This window comes from Aythya marila (assembly GCF_965140915.1).
Source record: "Aythya marila genome assembly, chromosome: 1".
In the NCBI taxonomy this organism is placed as follows: domain Eukaryota; kingdom Metazoa; phylum Chordata; class Aves; order Anseriformes; family Anatidae; genus Aythya; species Aythya marila.
Window position 1 is genome coordinate 105,897,579 of NC_139042.1, and position 19,844 is coordinate 105,917,422.

Consider the following 19,844-nt stretch of genomic DNA (forward strand, 5'->3'; position numbering starts at 1 on the left):
GCGGAAGAAGTTTCTCTCAGAGAAACATGATTTAAAATAATTTAAAATAAGAGTTGAAGAAGCTGCTGAGCAGCAAACAAAACAAACTTCATTTGCACTTGACTTTTCAAAAGATCCTCAAAAACTTTGGAGTGGAAAAAGAATGATGAATATACCCCCGCAAATATCGTTGCCTCTCTTGATATTATGTAGAAGCTAAGCTTCTACATAATGCTACATAACACACATCTATGTGATCCACAGATACCATTTTCCTCAAAAAGGAGTAATGGAAGAAAAGTATAAAAGGAAAAAATAAATACAGAAACAAGCTATCACATGCCAATAACTGAATTTGATTTTGATCATATACATACATTCATCATACAATCCTGAAAGATTCAAGAATATGAAGCCCCTGCAGTCACCTTCCATTTTGCTGATGTACAACTTCACACTTTCCAAAACATCTTTGGCTTTTCTACTGTGAAAAATGACTTGATTCCCTCTTGTTTATGTAATAGCCAAAATTGTCTCAAGCACAGTTCCATTTTGTGCTCCCACCTGTAAAAGGTGACATTTATAGGGAGAATTACCTAGTTTAATTTTGACAGGGACGTGCCCTTTATGAGGTTTGTTAGGACTTTTCATAACTGTAGAATGTGTCACTTGTAGGTAGTAATCTGAAACCAGTTACATTCCTCAAAAACAAAACAGGCAGCTAATTTAAGTAGGTCTCCAGAGATCAAAGAGCCAAGTTCAGGAAGTCAAGAAGAGGGAGGCAAACGGACTTGTAGCAGGCTAAGTCTGTAAAGGATGACAGGCTGTTATCTGAATATCCCATCACACACCCTTTTTGTGCTACCATATTGAAGCTTCATTCTACTGCAAATTAAGTTTGAACATACACAGTGAGCCTCCATGTCATAAATTATGTGGGAGTAACATTTCAAATAAAGATGAAACCAGTCAACTATAAAAAAATCCCTAACCTAAACACGACTTACATCTCTTTACTTGACTTGTAATTTAGCTTTTTGCTGAGTTCATATTTATGCAAATTTAGATCCTTACATTTATGAAGATCTTACACATCTAAATTACACATAAAATGTCATTTAGTATCAAATTACAAAGTGATTTTTCACATGCTGTGGAGCTTAGAATAGTTTTACATGTCTCTAAAGTGTGTGAGAAATTTTCATTCTTGAAATATCGGGTGGCTATCAGGGAAAGCTACAGTCCCTGTAATATAATCAAATAGAAAGCAGTTCACGTGGGTTCAAGTACTGGTTGGGTAGATATAAGAAAGATACAACTGTATCATACAGGATCATCTTGCATTTTTGGGAGTTAGTACAGAGATAGCTTCAAGGAAATAACCACAGAAACTGGAGGAAATTCAACTTGAAAAAAAAAACACCAAACATGACAGAGTATATAACAAATTCATTATGCCATAAGTAGATACACCGGATCTTCAAACATTTTGCGAAGGCCACAAGAGGCAGAAAGTGAGTAAGAAAACTCTTTAAAAAAATCTTACTTAACTTGATTTTCTAATTATTATAGACAGCATTTAAGTCTTGTTCAATACTATTAAGGACTATAGTGTCATGACTGAGATATACATCAGTGTAAAAAAATGCTGCGTGCTTTGGATTAAGTAATGTGAACACCTCAGTTAAGTCAACAAAGAAAGTGACTTTTCTATTTCTGCTGAATAGAAAAGGGACAAAGCAGTGTGATTTTTTTTTCTTTATTACTACAATTTATTGGGGATTTTAGTGTCTTCTCCAATATGGCTATCACATCTAAAGCTTTTATTTTATTTATTTTTAAGAGTTCCTTAAACATACATTGCTTCACTATAGGAGATAAAGCAGATTTTAATATTCTGTATTTGCTTAGTTTTTGGTATGAGATCTCTCTACTTTTCCTGCTTTATAACTGCAGAATCAACGTGCATCCTATTTAAAGAACACATTTACCTTATTACACAGTCCACATAGAGAATGTATTGCCTGTCTCAATGATGAGTGTTGGAACTGCTTAGAAAATGAGCTTCACAAAGGAGTAATGGACACGAAAATTTTTAGTATTGACCTAAATCAGAAGTCAAATCCACATGTCCATCAACCTAATTGAAATTGTTACTCTAATAGGTGATAGAAAAAAAAAAAAAAAGTCATGCTAAATTCACTATTACATTATAAAATATAAAGTGGCGAAGACAGGAGTTGCTTTAACTGCTAAGCTCTCAAAACATTTGTTTCCTATGTTTCACAAAAGTTTTTTGGTTAAACTTGCAGCAAAGCACAACCAAGTGATTACTCCACATGATATTCTGTATTTTGTAAATGGAAGTAAATCTAACATATTTTTGAATGTTTACAGAGTAAACTACAACGTAAGGATTTCTAAAACTGCAATTGTATATGACTACATGCACAGAATTGTAAATGCTGTTATGTTCAAAACAGGTGTACTGAGAAGTTAATCAAAACAGATTACTGATTTGTAACAATCCACTATGAATGTAACTACATCTTATAACGATGACAGCATAAAAGCTATAAACCACAGATTTTGGATTTAATGTAAATTTATTCCATCAACCTGCAACTCTTCTTGTTCCTCACCTCTTCTGTGCTATCTAAAATGCTTTGGTGCTTTTGCAGTGCCACATCACCTTTTCCATTAAAATCATAACCTTTTCAGTTAAAATTCATTGTCTATAATCTGCTGGTAAACAACTAAAATCACGTACTATTATACTGTTACCAACCTACAAATCTTATTTCCAACTATAGAGAGCAATTACTTTCCCTTGCAATGGTGTTGGTATGTATTTTCTGACACTAGACCTCAAAATGAGAGCACTTTTGAACTGGACTAGCAATTTAACATTATACTACTGTTAGGTGGCACACATTTGAAAAGATACTCATTTTATTTTTGCCTTTTAAGAGGCAGAGCCTCTTAAAGAAAAAAATACTTGTCATATCAGTATTCTGTATGGAAACCTTGTCAGTAAGACTCTTACTGTAATCACATGAAGATGACTTAAGGCAGAGCTTACATACACATCTAGTAACAGTGGAATTCATACGTGCAATCATGTATCAACTACTGAAGTCTACCTCATGGACAATGCAGAAACACAATGTGTATTGCAGATATTACTTCTTGGCACATCGCAAACCACAGAATATGAAATAAGCGTGGCCACTGATCTGCTGCATGAACAGAACATTAAAACTCATTTAAGAAGCAACAAGCACTGGTAGAAAGTAAATAACAGCACCCAGATAAAATCAGAACCTCTTAAATATGGAGGCCCAGTAAAACACATGTACACCTACAACATACTGTATATAGCATTTTTAACTGATCAACAGATAGTTTAAATAGGTTATACGTTTGCTGGATAAACATACTTCCAATTAGCCAAGTACCAATTATTTTTATCGCTAAAGCAGTAACAAGGAAACAACATGGTCATAGATCTTAATCACATCCATTTAATGCGTTACTTGTGATGCTGGAGATCCTTCTGGTAGAAGCGTTGTGAAGTACTCTCTGAATGTGGGCAACGGTAGGCAAAGGGCTCAAACAAACGGACAACTTTATAGCCCATTTCCTTCACCTCCTCTGGGAGTTAAGGTTTATCAGAAGGGCTGGATTTTCATAAATCATACACCAACAGCGGCATCTACTTAGCTTGCCTAAAAGTTGACAGACAGCTCTGACTAGACTCCTAATATGAATTGTTTAATCAGAGAGATCACTACTTTCAGAAGGTGATTGACCCAGTTCTGAACTGGCTCTTCAACACAAAAACAGATGAATCGCTATGGATTACACAGGAAGCCTAGGAAAGCAACTTAAGATAGATAACTAATTTCTGGATTGGAAGGTTTCCTTTCATACTTAACTATCCCAAAACCGACATTTTTTGACCTACACATGGCCTTTCATAGGGCATGTTCAAAACCTTTTGATGTACATTCTCTTCCTCTAAAATGAGGAGACTTTAAAGAGCATACAGGAAGAGATAAGGAATACAAAGTAACATGAACACACTTGACTGTTCTTTCCTCTGACGAAATACTTATAACTAAAGAGATCATTTGTAGACCACTTCTTTTAGAGCAAAACTATATTATTTTGTGTTTCTAAATATGTTGTGTTTTTTTTTTTTTTAAGTGTTTATTTGCGCAACAATTCTGAATGTACCCTGGTAGATAAAATCCTGGCTGCCTTGCCCCCTGTTACATGTGGTGTTTTGCATGGATATTTGGAGAGGAAAAACCATCTGTAAGTTGAAATTAATTATACAAAATCTAACAAGCACATCTAATAATCATAATTCCATGCAAGCATGAAGATGTGTGCAAGCATACAGAAATGTCTTAATTTATAAAGTGATAGGATACCTCTTCCATCTTTCTATTTTCTTAACTCCATTAATATGCATATAATAAGACTAGCTATATAGTTCATTCATTGTTTCTATGTTAATGATTCAGAGGCAGGCCACTTTTTTTCTTTTTTTTTTTTTAAATCTTTGAATAACATCAAAGTAAGGGGCTGCTACTGCAGAGTGGGTTAAAAAAAAAAAAAAAAAAAAAAAAAAAAAAAGCACTTACTTGCCACTTCCAGCGATGCATTGTGACTTACAGCCTCCCCAAGGTAATTCCTTGCCACGCAGACATAGACCCCCTCATCCGGCCTACTCTTGCGCCCATGAACTATGCGTAAGAAAAATAAAGATCCGCTGGGCAGCAGCATCCGATGGGAACGAGGGTCATCCTTGTCAGTTTCCACTCTTTCCCCACCTTTATACCACTCAATGGTTGGGGTTGGTCTTCCTTCAGCTTTACAGTTTAAAGTTGCTGGTTCTCCTTTTGAAACAATTAAATCAGAAGGGTGTTCAACAATTCGAGGTGGGAAATCTTCTTGACGAAGACGGGAGCCTATAACATAAAAATGCAAAGTTTTCTTATTAGATCGCTGCCAGGTAATCATAGAGTTTTGCAATACAACTACTTAACCATTACCCTATAGTGCAGGATTTTAATAAGAATAGCTATTAACGCATTTCTAAGTGGAAAAAAAAAAAAAAAGCCCCTTACTGTATTTCATAGTGTGGAAGGTTCTCCCAAGTGAATAAATTCAAAAGCATTTTTCAAAATGCAATCTATAATAGTGAAATAAACTGCCATGTTCCTAGATCATACACATGAATATATCAATAAAAAAATGGATGCAAATTTATACATACATGAATATGTATACATGTAATTATGAAAAACAATTCTACAGATACTCTGCAGTCATCAGGCCACCTCTGGCAAAACCGGTACTGCTCTTATTTATAACACAAAGTCATGATCAACTTCACTCAACCTTTCAGGAAGTCCACCAATTCATGCAAAGCCTATGGAGTAAGCCTAACTTTTCCAGTACCCACGAAGTTGCTTTATTCTGCTTGTACTACCAGCTCTTTTTAGTGACTTGTTAAACAGTACCACAGATGTAGAAATACATGGAATGCCCAAGTGCTTCCTACAGTTCTTGTGTCAGGAAAATTATAGCTACTTTTTATATTAAATATTTTTAACTGTCTTGGCTACACATTACCCAATCTGAAATTCTGAGCCAACATAAGACAAAAGCACTGGGGGTGAAAGAAGAGTTAAAAGCAAACAAGATGGTCTTTTAGAAAGGCACTCAAGGTCAGCCTGATTCAAACTGTGAGCTCAGAGCAGCCTGGAAATACTATGATAATCTGGACAGACATACGATACAGGATAATATGACAACAAACTGGATAACCCAAGAACTCTGGATTGGGGACAGGGTGTGACCTAAACTTTTGTGGGTTTAAATCTCAATTGACTCAACTAAATCTCAATTGACTCAATTTTAAATTACTATTTTCCTTATTTCTTTATTTATATTTAACTTTGCCATGTATAAAATTAGTTTCACAATTTTTGTGATGAGCCACTCCCTCATAACTGAAATGAGCAGTTTCTGATCTTTCTCCAAGGTAACAATGCCTAGACAGGGATAAAGAGCCTTATTTTGTTTATACCATTACTTATTTCTTACATACCTCACAAGGAAAGACACAGAAACAATCCCACAATCGATAGGATTGAGTACACCCTCAGCAAGTTTGCAGATGACACCAAGCTGTGTGGTGCAATTGATATCAAAGAAGAAGGAGATGCCATTCAAAGGGACCTGGACAGGCTGGAGAAGTGGGCCCATGTGAACCTAATGACGTTCAAGAAGTCCAAGTACAAGATGCTGCAACCTCAGACATGAACACAGACTGGGAGAAGAACTCATTGAGGGCAGCTACGCTGAGGACTTGGAGATTCTGGTGGACAAAAAGGCTCATGAGCCAGCAGTGCATGCATGCAGCCCAGAAGTCCAACTGCATCCTGGGCTGCATCAACAGAGGGGTGGCCAGCAGAGGGAGGTGATTGTGCCCCTCTGCTCTGCCCTCGTGAGGCCCCACCTGGAGTACTGCATCCAAGTCTGGAGCCGCCAGCACAAGAAAGATGTGGATCTTTTAAAGCAAGTCTAGAAAAGTGCCACAAAGTTGATCAGAGGGCTGGAGCACCTATGAAGAAAGGCTCAGAGAGCTGGGGATTTGCAGCCTGTGGAGGAGAAGGCTCCTGGACAGGCTGACCTCATTGAAGCCTTTCATACTTAAAGGAGGCTTATAAAAAAGATGGAGAGGGATTCTTTAATTGGGTAGATAATGATAGGACAAGGGTCTTCGTTTGCATATGCAATAGTACGTGGTGCAGGTTTGTGTATGTAGTGCAGGTTTTCACAGATTCTACCAGCCAGCTATTACGCAATACAGTTTTAAGCTGCCTGCTGTTTCCATCAACCAGGCTCACACCACAAATAAATTAAATACCATTTTCAGATATATTGTATGCATACCTTCCATACTGACATTCAAGTCACTTTACACTAACTGAAATGACCATACCGAATAAAAGTTCGAAGACTGATCTCTAAATTTTCTTGAAAACAGACTCAAGATTCTTGAGGGGGCAAAGTCCTTACGTAAGGTCAAGTTCTCAGAAAACTCCAGGAATGCTCATATACTTTTGAGACTTCTTTAACATCAGAGGAATTAAAATGATGGAAATGTCAATTATTTTATACGTATATTTAATCTGGTGTTTCATAAAGCAACCTTTCTCCAGAAAATTTCATAAAATTGTTTAAAGTGGAAAGGGACAAAGTTATGATTAGTTGACTGGCACATAGTGAGCATTAACCACAGATTTAGTGACAACTGCCTCAGGGATATAATGGCCTTGACAACTAAGTTATAATCTTCCCACATATCTATACGTTTTTATTTTTATTTTAAAGTCTTTCATTTTAGCCTAGTTATTTAAGCTGCATTTATGCTTTATTGAGAATAAGCAGCTTCAATTATCAACACCAATCTTACAGTGGGCACCAATCATGTAATTTTCCTGTCAAAAATCCATCCTGAAGGGATATTTGGTTTAAAAAAAAAAAAAAAAATAGAAGCAAAACACCTATTATACACTGGATATGCCATTAGATATATAGAGCTGCTTCTCCTCCCAGCCCCCAAAAGATGACAGCACTGTGTTATAGGATCTAACCAACTTGTGTTCCGTGCTTTCGTTCTAACTCAAGTGTTCCATAAAAACTCAACAGGATGCGACCAATTAAAGTACGCCATACTAATTATTTCACGATGCTACTTAAAAGAACAGTTATATGAAATCATGTTTCCAGTTTCTTGGACTGTGCCACAACTATTTTTACAAGAATTCCAGCACTGAAATAGACAGACATGAAGGTTCAAAGAAAGATAGCATTAGATGAATGCTAAATTTGCAGTGGCAAGAATTGTGTTTCTTCTTGCCTTAAAACTTCCTGTTGGTATAATATACGAATAATTGAAAATAGAATGGAATAGTCATTTAAATAGGAAAGCTGCTATCATGGGTACTGACCTCCTGGGGGGAGAGGAAGAAGGAGGTCCCGTTCATTTTCAGTTTCACAAACACAGCATTTAACGCATGTTTTTAGAACACTAGATCTCTAGTCCATTCTTTTATTGAAGAGCTTAATGTTTTAACATAAGAACTAAGTTACTGTCCTAACTGATATACAAGATGTTAATAAAATGCTAACAAACAAAACTACAGTTTTAAAAAGTCAGTGTTAGGTGGTTCCTGCAAATAATTATGCTTCAAAAGAACATGAGTGATCCATTTTTACCAGTAGTATTTCCACTACTTTTAACTTAATTTTTCAGAAAGTGGTGGAATTTTTCTGTGGTTTTGTTTATACTGATTAGAAAGACACTTGGTATCTCTGTTGCTCTAACAGTTAAAAATCTTTCTCTAATTCTCAAGTTAAATGCAGCCAAGAGTACATACCTTACTCTTCCTGTACTCAAGTTGCCCTTGAATTCAGATTCACTGACACACTTACAGATTGCAAGTGTAAGATTGCAAGTTTTTCATTTTTTAACCACCTTTCTGGATTTCATGTTGTTGTAGCTGTTAGAAATCAACAAACTAATCTCCTCCGGTTTTCTTCTTGTAAGATTTGCTCACCATTTCCCTGTCTTACATGTAAGTTCCAGTTTGAGTTCATCTTTTCTGAACACAGAAGACTCAAACCAAATACGGGTAAGAAGCAGACTTAAAATAATATTGCAAGAGCACACAATGACACAGTGAGAATCATGTCACACAGGAGAAATATCTAAAAGAATCAAATAATTTTCCATGAAGTAGCTTTTCTGTGTACAGCCATTAAACTAACCTAACCCATTGGGTTTACTTGTTCTCATAGACAGCAGATAATTTTCAAGGAAAAAAATCGGACAAATCAGATTCTCAGAGATAGTGAAAAAGATGGTTTAGTTTCTGTTAATAAAGAACTCCATTTGTCTCTTATTTTTAGAGTATTTCTTCTCTTTGTATCCTAGTCCAGCCCCAATAGAACATCCAATTTCCTGAGCTTTGCAGCCTGCAAGAGCAGTTCATTTTAAAAAGCAAGTATTTTGAAACTTCCTTTACAGATGTTGCAGCCATAACCAAAGGCATGGAATAACTAATGAAGTAATGCTGTGCCTGTTTCTTCAGATTTCCCCCGAACTGTCAACTAGGAAGAGAAATTTCACTTTTGAATTTTGCTTTGGCAGAAAGCACAAGAGTGAAGACTACACTAAATCGGTATTTCTAAAACACTCGAATGTGAGAATAGAGTTGCATCACATTGGACTCGCAAAGTAGTTCTTTGCACAGTTATGAAGAATTTTAGTTACAACAGCTGTTGATTTCTAAAAACAGAGTACTCAACTTCCAGTTCAGGATAAAAAAATATTCTTTTTACTTAAATCCTGCCATAACTTTGCACAGCCAAAGCTGTGCACAATTTCATAAATTCTATAAAAGGATGCTACCTTTATAACCAAAAATTGCAGACAGCAGAGGTGCTACATTTGCACAAGTGAGCTAATATTTGTATCCTAAGGAGAAAAATGAATAGTTGGAATGTGATTGACACCCACCCAGGACTACAGGTTTATGGAAGTACATTTTAAGATGTGTTCAATGCTTCCATATATTAAGCTGGGAATAGGTCCAGTTCTTTCCAATAATTCAGATACCATAAAAAGAGATAAGCAAGGCACTCAGTTTGGATCAGTATAACTTTTTATTATTTTACTACTTCTTTCTCCAGTTTACACCATTATGTCAAGAAATACTTGTGTGTCTCTCCTTTAAGTGGCATTGGAGTTTTTGTTCCTACAAAGACACAAAATGATAAATTAATCTTTCGTTATTTCTGTTACTGAGGTATATTTCTGGATAAAACATGTTGGACTTTAAATACAAGGTGTTTATAAAATCTTAAAAGAAAGAATCATGGGCCGTGCCTTTTAAACTTAGCTGCAGGCACCCATGAAACATTTTTCCACTTAGAAAGATAACCTTGAAGTATCTTATGCTGCTAATACATCGTGAATTACATCACATTTCTGTCCTGGTTACAACACTATCAGGAGATGTCAGAAGACAGTAATTTACTGTATGTGTACAGTCAAAAAAATCTAGACTAACCACAGACAACCTCGAGTTTTAAGCTATGTCTGCCTCTTTCCCCAAAGGAAGAGATTAAAAAATGCCTCAAATTCAGACTGATCTGGTACCTGGCTCTTGTACGAGATGTAACACATGTATAGCCACATTCAATTTACACAATACTAATGTCTTAGTCAACTGAGGAGAAGCTAACTGAAGTATTATAGCAATATAGTAATAAACTAAACAAACAAGGGAGAAAAATAAGAATATATTACATTGGTTTAAATTGTTTGCCTCTATTTCTTATTCTACAATATATCCTGACACAAATGACTAGGTCAAAAAAGCCGTAAGTTTTTAGGCAAAAAGACTTCTAAAAAGATGATGGAGCCTCATAGATATTTAAATATTCTATCTGGTATGAACAAAAAAAATATTAGCACATACTGCATTGCATAGATACTAACAACAGCTCTGTTTTACTCCATAAAATTACATTTCTCAGGAAATACTAAGAGAGACTAGCTCTCTGAAGTGATCAGTTTTTCAGTTCAAAGTGGCAACTGTAAGAATCATAGTTTAGTTTCTTAATCCCAAATTCAATGCAACTCTTTAAAATTGCTTTTGGACAGATTATTTATTTTCAAGAGACATAGCTTTACAGTGAACCATCATTACACAAATACATGTTTACTGGTTTGTCCAGCAGTTAGCATGTATAAGTCCTAACCTGGTTATTCATTAAGTGTAGCGAGAATATAAATTTAAACTAATAACATTTATATTGAGCTACGTAAGAGGCTGACATTTGCATAAAACACTGGGAACATCATCTACTGCCTGAGGTAAGAAAGCGTTTGGTTTTATTTTTCCTTCTCTCAGCTCTGCTCTCCAGCAAGATACGTATCTCATCTGACTTTAGTGGATACTGAAGCAGTGTGAGACGGCAGTATCTAGAATGCTGGCTTCTGAAACCAAACCTCATTCAATAAAAATTACAGTATCCCCCACCAAGCTGGTAAGTTCAGAATAGTATTTTCCCTTAAAGAAAATATTAATGAAATTACAGGAGTATCTTTTATTAATATTGCAAATTAACTATGACACAGTGAGCAATCACACCACGTTTCAAAAACAAATACAGAGCTAATGAAGCCTACTCCATTAATAATTTTTTCTTTGAAATGGTTGCAGTAATGTTGGGAGATATTTCCTGTACTGGGATAATACAGAGAACAAGAGCACAACAGCAAGACAGAGCCACAAACAGATCTGAAGGCAAGCTCATCTTTGGAGGTTGGGATGATCTTGAAGCCACAAGCTGCTTGGAGATGATCACAGTAAACTGAAGAATGCCTGAAGCAATGAGGCCAGGCAGGTGTGGAGGGAACTCAGAGAAGACTGGCATTGCTAGAGCAACAGCCAAAGAACAGTCAAGGGTGTTGAACCAAATACAGACTATCCTCCTGGATCACCATACTCCTCCTCATTCATGAACAGATACGCCTAAGCATACCTTTCTTTTGTGTTGTTCTTTTTAAAAAACATTTAGTCATGGAAACCAATGATACGCATTCTGTGCATTTATTTCAGAGGGATTGCCTACACTCTATTTTGGACTTAAACTCACTTCTTACCATGCTTAAGAATACTGACTGCTACTTCATTTCCAACTCCAGATTCAGTGTGAGACTCAATCTGATCATGATCAACTGCATATTCAAACACTTAAAAGATGTTGAGGGAGGAGAAAAAGGATCTGCATTTCCTCGGGACTGTAGGGAAGCCAAAGAAACAGCAAATAGAGCCTAAGCTTTTCTCTTCTCAAGCAGCACTCCTCAACTCCGAGGCAACAGAAGCACAGTACTGTGACAGCCAAGAGCATTCCTAGGCTTTTGCTTGTGCTAGTTTTGCTACATCTCACAGAAATAACATTAAATTTATTTTGAAAACAAGAATAAGTGACAAGGAGAAATACAAGGATGTGAAACACCTCACTAAATTTCTGCTTTAAGATGATGCTAAATGTGTTTATCTGCAAGGGTGAATGAAGTATCACAACTGCCCTCAGGAATCTAGATGTTAGGTATTTTTTGGAGTGTTACATCAGCTCAGGAATAAATACTCAGGAATAATTAGAGTTAATACTCTAATTATTTAGTTAATGCTAATAATTTAGAGAATATTAACAATAGAATAAAGAGTCATTATAAAATAGCTAAATTACCTTATTTCTGTTGTTGGTATTTTAATGTGTTAAACATTTGGATTGAAACAAATCTATTTCACTCCACTTAAAACAACCCAACTTTTTGTGCAACATTGAGTTTGGAAAATTACAAAAAGGCCAGACATTTCCAATTACAAGTTGTTACAATGATACATCACTGTCACGTTTCACTTGCATAAGGAAGAAAGAGTGGAAATTTAAATCCAAATGAAACAAATACTTACAATGAGTTTTTTGCAAGTACATTAAATGTACAGATCAATATAAATTATTTTATTTTTAAGTGTAAATGGAAAAAATAATTATACACATCAAATTTAATAAACTCATACTTAAAAAATGTCTATCCATATCCTCTTTCCAAAACACACTTTATTCAAACAGAAAGCTAAGTAAATTAGTATTAAGTGTGAAAGATAGCAAGCTTGCAGTGGAAAGCAGTAAATATCTCCTCCTGCAAATAGAAGAAAAAGGACTGATGATCCCACAGGCTTCGAATGGAGCATCTGCCAAACTGGAAGGAAGGCTGCTCAGGGAACCAGAACGTGCTGCCGGACAATGAAGCCTCAGTAACTCAGTGAGTGATGATTCTGGCTTGAGCAATCAACTGGAACTAATCCAGTATTTTCAAAAACACCTGGGATATATTTTTTACCTTCCCATATAAATGTGAATCAGTCACATACTCTACAAAACATATCTCCAATTATTTGTTTACCAGAAAGCCATGAGTTACTTGGCACAGCAATCAATATGACATCACTGCTTGATGACCTAAAAATCTCTATTGCTTTTCACTAACACAAAGGTAATGTCAAAACACCAAGCATTACCTTTCCCCAAAAATAAACTTCCACCTATTGTTACTATCAAAACTATTTTTTTTCTGAGTGATGGAGTATTGGATTGTGATAGATGTGATGTGATGTGACGGAGTGATGGAGGATGTATTTTCTTTGACAGCAAGGTGATCAAATTTTACATTCCTCAGGTCAGAAAAACAAAACAAAACAAACAAAAACACATTGCCATTAAATTTAAAGTCAAAGAAACCTTCAACTGAAGAGAAAATCTTAAACTGCAACTCCTTTGCATAAAGCATACCGTAACAATTCTAACATTACATCCTACTGTAGATGAATTGCATTACACAGAAAACAATGTCCCAGGACATCCTTAAATGAGCGGTATCGGCCCTGAAAACTATCCCTCAGACTTTTTCTTCCCTGAGATGAAGAACTAATGCTACCATTACTATGTTCTGAGTTCCCATTTCAAAGCATTGCTGCTGAACACAGTGAAAAATTATGAGAAATTTACACCATTATCTCTGCCACACCTATACCTTCCAAACTGGATTTTAGTTCTGGTTGTAGTGAAAATGGTATTAGCAACTTGCAAACAACCGAGCTGAAGACTTTGGTATCATTCAACAGTCACTGCAGAGATTCCTAAAAACAGGGCCTGGAAAAATTCCATTCCTCAGGCTTGCGTACTTACTCTTACATAAACTTTCAGTCGTTTTGATCACCCACACTTTCACATCCAGAGTTCTCATACTTCGTGCTCTGAATCATGTTACCAGTAAAACTCTCTGGAAGATCGTACCAAAACCAGAGCCATGCAGGAAATTGCCCAGCTCTATATATTCTTCCTCTACTAACGCACACTGCCAATTTTTTTTACTTATCCAAACATTAAGATCCACATAGGAGAAAAAACAGTTCACTGTAAATAACAGCTATGTTAAAGTGATCATGTTAGAAAAAACATGACCCTTTCACAGAGCAAAAAAGCACGAACAAGCAGTTCAGTGGAACCTCTCCATGATCCTACAACTGAATACGTGTAGATACTTCAGCAATCAAGCTACGTCAGTTTTAGGAAGAATGAAGGCAAGGGCCGACCATGGTACCTGCTATGAAAGGCACCATCCCAGCTAGCAGTTTGATACTCCGCCAAATAAAACTTCCAAGCATAAGTGGATCTGAGAAAAGCACAAAGGGCTTTCATTTTAATTTTTTAGGCTCTAGAAGATTGCTGAACTACCCACCTCAGCTTTCCTGGCATAATTATTCTCTTGATAAAAGAAAATTCTACAGTATACACAGATACATATCGATATATATATATGCATATATGTAAAATAGTGCAATTAGCAATGTTTCCTATTTTTGCGTGTGCATGTTTCTACGTTAAAACACAACAGTATCTGTGAATGAAGAGAAAACTCAAAGGAAATAGTTTCAAAACAAATGTAGGTTTCAAAGCACTCACTGTAGACACTAACTTTGGTTTTCAAACAGGAAAATTGTATTTAATATCTGTCTGTACAAAATTAACAGGAGAAAAATTATGAAATGCATACCCTTACTTTTACTTTTATCTTATGGATAAAAGAAGTGGTGAAAACATTAGACAGCTTTCCCAAATAGTGGCTTCTTCAGAAAATCTGTAGCTAATAGCCTAAGCGTTCAGCAGCTTGACACGTATTTAAACATCTAAAACAAAGCTTTTGAGATACCGTATATAATAGGCACACTCAAGGTAGATATTTAAATAGCACCAGTCTTAGGTGAGTTATTAACTTCTTCAAGAAAAGGTAGTGAATCACAGTTTTAAGCATAATTGTCTGGAGTAATTTATACTTTCAGAAAACAAAATATTTGAAATGGCCTTTTAAAGGATTAGTAACAAATCCCTAGAGGAATGTAGCCCATCTCAGTCAGTTTTCAGCCTTAAAAGCAAATTCTGACATAACCAGAACATGAATGAAGGTAACGTTTATAGCTTCCATGGTATGCTAAAATGTTAGAGTTTTTACAGATAAATAAAAATGCTGTTGACTGAGCCTACTGAAGCTTACAGTGGAATGAAAAAAAGATTAAATAAGGGCAGTAGGTCATGGTTTTTGAGGATGAGATTTAAGGAGCGAAGAACATTTGAACAGTACGAGAAAGTTAGAAAAATATAATTATTTGATCAAAAGCAAGAAGACAGGAGTAGGATTTATACTGCATATTTTTAAAAACTAGTTTAACAACTAGCCTGTGAATTACCGTTAATAGGGTTCTGATGAAGGGATTAGAGTGCTGATGGAGACACATCAACATTTAGATACGGAAAATTGCAAAAGGAATGAGGGGGGAAGAGGTAAGAGAAAGCTGGTATTACATAACCATGGTGCTTTGAGTGGAAAGCAACAGAGATGAATGCAAGACGTAAATGAGGGAAAACAAAAATCTCAAAACTCTGCAGGGCCGTGCAAGAAAGGCACAAAAACCTTGAACATAAAAGACAACAGCCAGCAAAAATGATGAGAGAGGAACAGAACTGTATGAATCAAGATTATAATGCATTATACAACACAACTACAGGCCAGCAGGAAGAGGCTCATGTGGTATATAAATGTCAATTATGAAGAAGCCTCAAAATGATTAAGGAGAATAACTATTTGAAAATAAAGGAAAGGAATTGTTATTACTTCTATCAGCAGCCACTATGTGACAGGGGGGTTCAAACAGTAAAGAAAAATAGGTTATGTCAGGAATTAATAAACAGTAGAACAGCATGACCAAGAATATCATCCAACTTTATCAATTGATCAAAAAAAAGAAAACAACAACAAAAAACAACACATTACTTCTCTGCACAATGCTTCTTTCACAGTTTAATGATAGGCAAGAAGAAAAAAACAGCAACCTATAAGAACAGGGCAGCTAGGTTCAAATAACCTGCTGCTACACCAAGTAGGTTCCTTTAGCAAAGGAAAGCTATTTTTGAGTCTGTAAGATTACGATTGATTGAATATGATATTATTAGTTTTCCTTCCAAAAAATTAAACTGCATTTTACAAGTATGTAGAAATACTGAGGGGAAAAAAAGCTACCTATATTCATAACAAAACAAATTTCATCAACTACAAATATGTCACCTTCTATTGCTCAGGGCTATCGTAATGCATCCAATCATGGACTGAATCTGCCTGTTCGCTAAGAATGCATGTTTGTCTCAGATTTATTACACAGGGACTAGGTTTAATTACCATCCTCATCCAATCTCCTTCCCTCCTCCCATGACTGCACCGTGTAGAACTTGCTCAATTTCTCCCGAGAGGCAAAAGTAGGCCAGGGCCTTTACTGCAAAACTCAAACCTCACTAGAAACTTATGCTGTTGCTAACACTGCATAACATTTTACTGCAAAGGTGTAAAATGACTTGCGTGGTGGATTCAAAGAACTATTGGTTATATACATTTTCATCCTTCCAAAGGACTACCCCACATTCTAGGCAAGCTTTTCTTGCAATAGGGTTTTCAAGGCTAAGTTTCCTTTCTGTATCAAAAAGACAAGTACAGCATATTTTCTAAACTCTAAAAGGCAACCAGTATATGGACTTTTCTACTTTATGTAAACAGCTATTTGAAACAAAACCCCTGAACCTAAATTAAGCCCTCCTGAATAGCCTGAAAGCCTTCAGTGGGACTAATTAGTCAGAACCACTAGGCCTTGAGGCTCACAGCTGCTCACTACTACCCTGTGCAAAGGCTGAAAATTAAATGCATGGTTAGGGGGTTAAATTGATTAACGGGTATCAGTTGTCCCTTCTCCACAGGGCAAGCACTAATCTCCTTCTTTTTATTCTTTAATATGACATTATATGACTAATTAGTAGCATTATGGCACAGGTATCAGTTTAAAAGTTGCTCTTCTGACAATTAATCTGTCCTTATTTTAATTTACTACTTTAAATAAACAGGAAATTCTCCCTCAGTGTTTTGATTAAAACCAAAAGCTAAGTAGTGCTAAAAGATACACTACAAAAGAACTGAGAGATTGTACAGCAACTGTCAGCCCTCTGTGCTTTATTTTGAAATTTTTCTTTTAATTTGTTCTGTAATTGTGAGCAATTTGTCATATTTATAAATAATGGCATTTGTAAACAATAAACACCACGCTGTAATAGCTACAAGACATTATATAGAGAAGTTAGTTATAAAGAGCGTTGAATCTGTCCTGTGTTACTTGATTATTTGATTTTCCATAAGGGCAGTAGTAAACAGGCAACTTTCAAGTCTGTTTAGGAAAGAAACACTGTGGAAAAACTAGAAAGTTTTTATTTGCGTTAACTGCTTCAATATTAACATAGCACATCATCATTAGAAAACATTACCTATCCAAAAGAGCAAATGACTTAATTCATCAAATTTGAAAAATGATAATCTAATGAAAAAATAAAAAAAAAAAAAAAAAAAAAAAAAGGCATATAAGATTTTGAGGCAGAACAAAAACATTCAGAATATTTCACCCCAAATCCCATAGTTTATCATTGGCCTCACAGAAAGCTCAAAGTTCTCAGCAGAGGCCATGCCACTCAACTTTTGAGTTGCCCAGTTCGTTGGGTGAGAGCTGACTACTCCAGCTCTCTTGACTTACACCTAAGTGAAACCACCATAGGTAAACACCAACTGCTTGGCCTTCACAGTAAAATCTAGATTTTCTATTAGGTACACATAACCCCTACACTGCCGTGGAAAAACAAAGTGATTCAATATAGGATGTTGAAAACACAAAGTGACAATTAGCCTGCTTGGTGTGGAACTACCTAACCAAACCAAAGTGAATCCCTTGTTTCTTCATACCTTGACTAATTAACTATTCTTAAAGTGATATCTCCATCCACCAGCAGGCAATGGGCAGTCCACAGATCTGTGCTCAAGTCAGGTGTCTTCTGTCAAAAGCTCACAAGAATATTTTTTTCTGGTAAGAATCTGAGGAAAGTGTTATGGGGGCCCATTTGTATCAGCAATTAGGAAAGTCACACATGACAGAAGACCTGGGATTAAGCCTCTGCTTCAAGGGCTATTTATCAATTTAATGTAAAACAGTTGGAACACAGATTTTAGAAGAAAGTGACTGTGACATGCCTGTGAAACCCAACAGGGTAGGTCTGAAATGGTCAGCCCTGTAACATGCGATCAGACACAACACCCTGAAGAACACAATAAAGGTATTAGGCATAAACAATGACACAATGGGAACTGGCAACATTTAGGCTTCCTTGTGGCATATACTTATCCACCCTTTCAAAGAAACTCTTAATAGTCTGGTCTACTAACATCTGTGTATCACTTTTTAATTAGTGATAAATAATGGAGAACTAAACCAGAAACCTGAAAGCATAAGTCAGGTGCTGAATTTAGTCAACATGATCAAAATATTTTTCCCCCTATCTTAAATGGAAGTTACATGGTGGCTTTCAAGCCATGTAATGACACTAAAAAAAGAAATAGAGAAGGCTTTTCAGAATACACAGAAACTGCATGTCCCGGCAGAAACACTTGAGATGACAACATATTCACCAAACTTAACAGTAAATGTGGTTTGTTTTTTCCTTTAATATCGGTATTTAATTATCAGTAAAAATCAAACAACTAGTTGTAATCTGTGCAATCAAACTATTCTTACAAGCCAATACTATGATTTCAAAAAATGCTTCATTAGGTAGCTTTATTTCCTGCTCAGAAATATAGCATATGTAACAGACTTTCTCAAAACACCAAGATACTACACTGTTCTTAAAAACAAAAATATGGTGGTTTTTTTTTTTTATTATTTAAATAGCTAATGAATTAGCAACAATTTTACAGAAGTCTACTCAATACAGACTTCCACATAAAAGACCGAAGAGTCCGAGCCAAAGCTGAAAACTTATTATATTTAAGTTAGCATACATAACTTTAATTCTTAGAGTTCTTTGCCTTTCTCCTGTTTAAAAGAGGACTGTTTTTCATTTAGTTGCTGTATTAGTTTTTAATTGACCATAGAGTATTACCAAGATGAAAAAAAAACTTCAGTGTTTGTACATGCAATTCTCCAGAAAGTCATCTGTTAACTGACGAAGAAAGGCATTGGGGACTAGATTAAAGCTTAGCTACGGAAGCTTTGACCTTGTATTATTTACCTCAATAGAGACCAACATTTTTACAAATGCTTAGCTACTAAAAGCATCTGAGTGGTGAAGAATTTCTTGCTTAGAGAGAAATCAATAGCACAGAATATAATGTCAAAGTGATCAGGAGAATAGAGACAAGAGCAGGTTTCAACTGAGCTAAAAAATAAATAAATCTAAAAGACTCACGTGCAAGACCAGAGCACTGTGAAACTAGAAAAAAAAAAAAAAAGCCACACAGCATTTATTTAAAAGTTTTTTCTTCTAATGATCCCATACTCCCAATTGCCTAATACTGACAATATTTAAGCAAGATCAGCAACCAGAAACTGAGATATGAAGTATAGCTTTCTATTCTTCATTTACGAAGATCTCTTTCTCCCTTGACTTTGATCACATATCAGCTTATAACTATTTGCAATTTCACCTTCAAAAAAAAAAAAAAAAAAAAAAACACAAAAAACACTTAGAATTGTAGTTTCCTTAGCTTTATTTAGTTATGCTCCTTAACTGGATTACTTTCTTCCAGGAGAAGTCAGCAAAGTTTGATGAACAAACATATC

General features: G+C 35.6%; 1 protein-coding gene across 1 annotated transcript in view; it reads right to left on the reverse strand.

Moving 5' to 3' along the window:
• ROBO1 (roundabout guidance receptor 1) overlaps nt 1-19,844 on the reverse strand; it is a 322,025-nt gene that overhangs the window by 273,974 nt on the left and 28,207 nt on the right. The window contains exon 2 of the mRNA XM_082770400.1: nt 4,632-4,958. Within this exon, the coding sequence (XP_082626526.1) occupies nt 4,632-4,958 (327 nt within the window). The remainder of the gene's footprint in view (nt 1-4,631; nt 4,959-19,844) is intronic.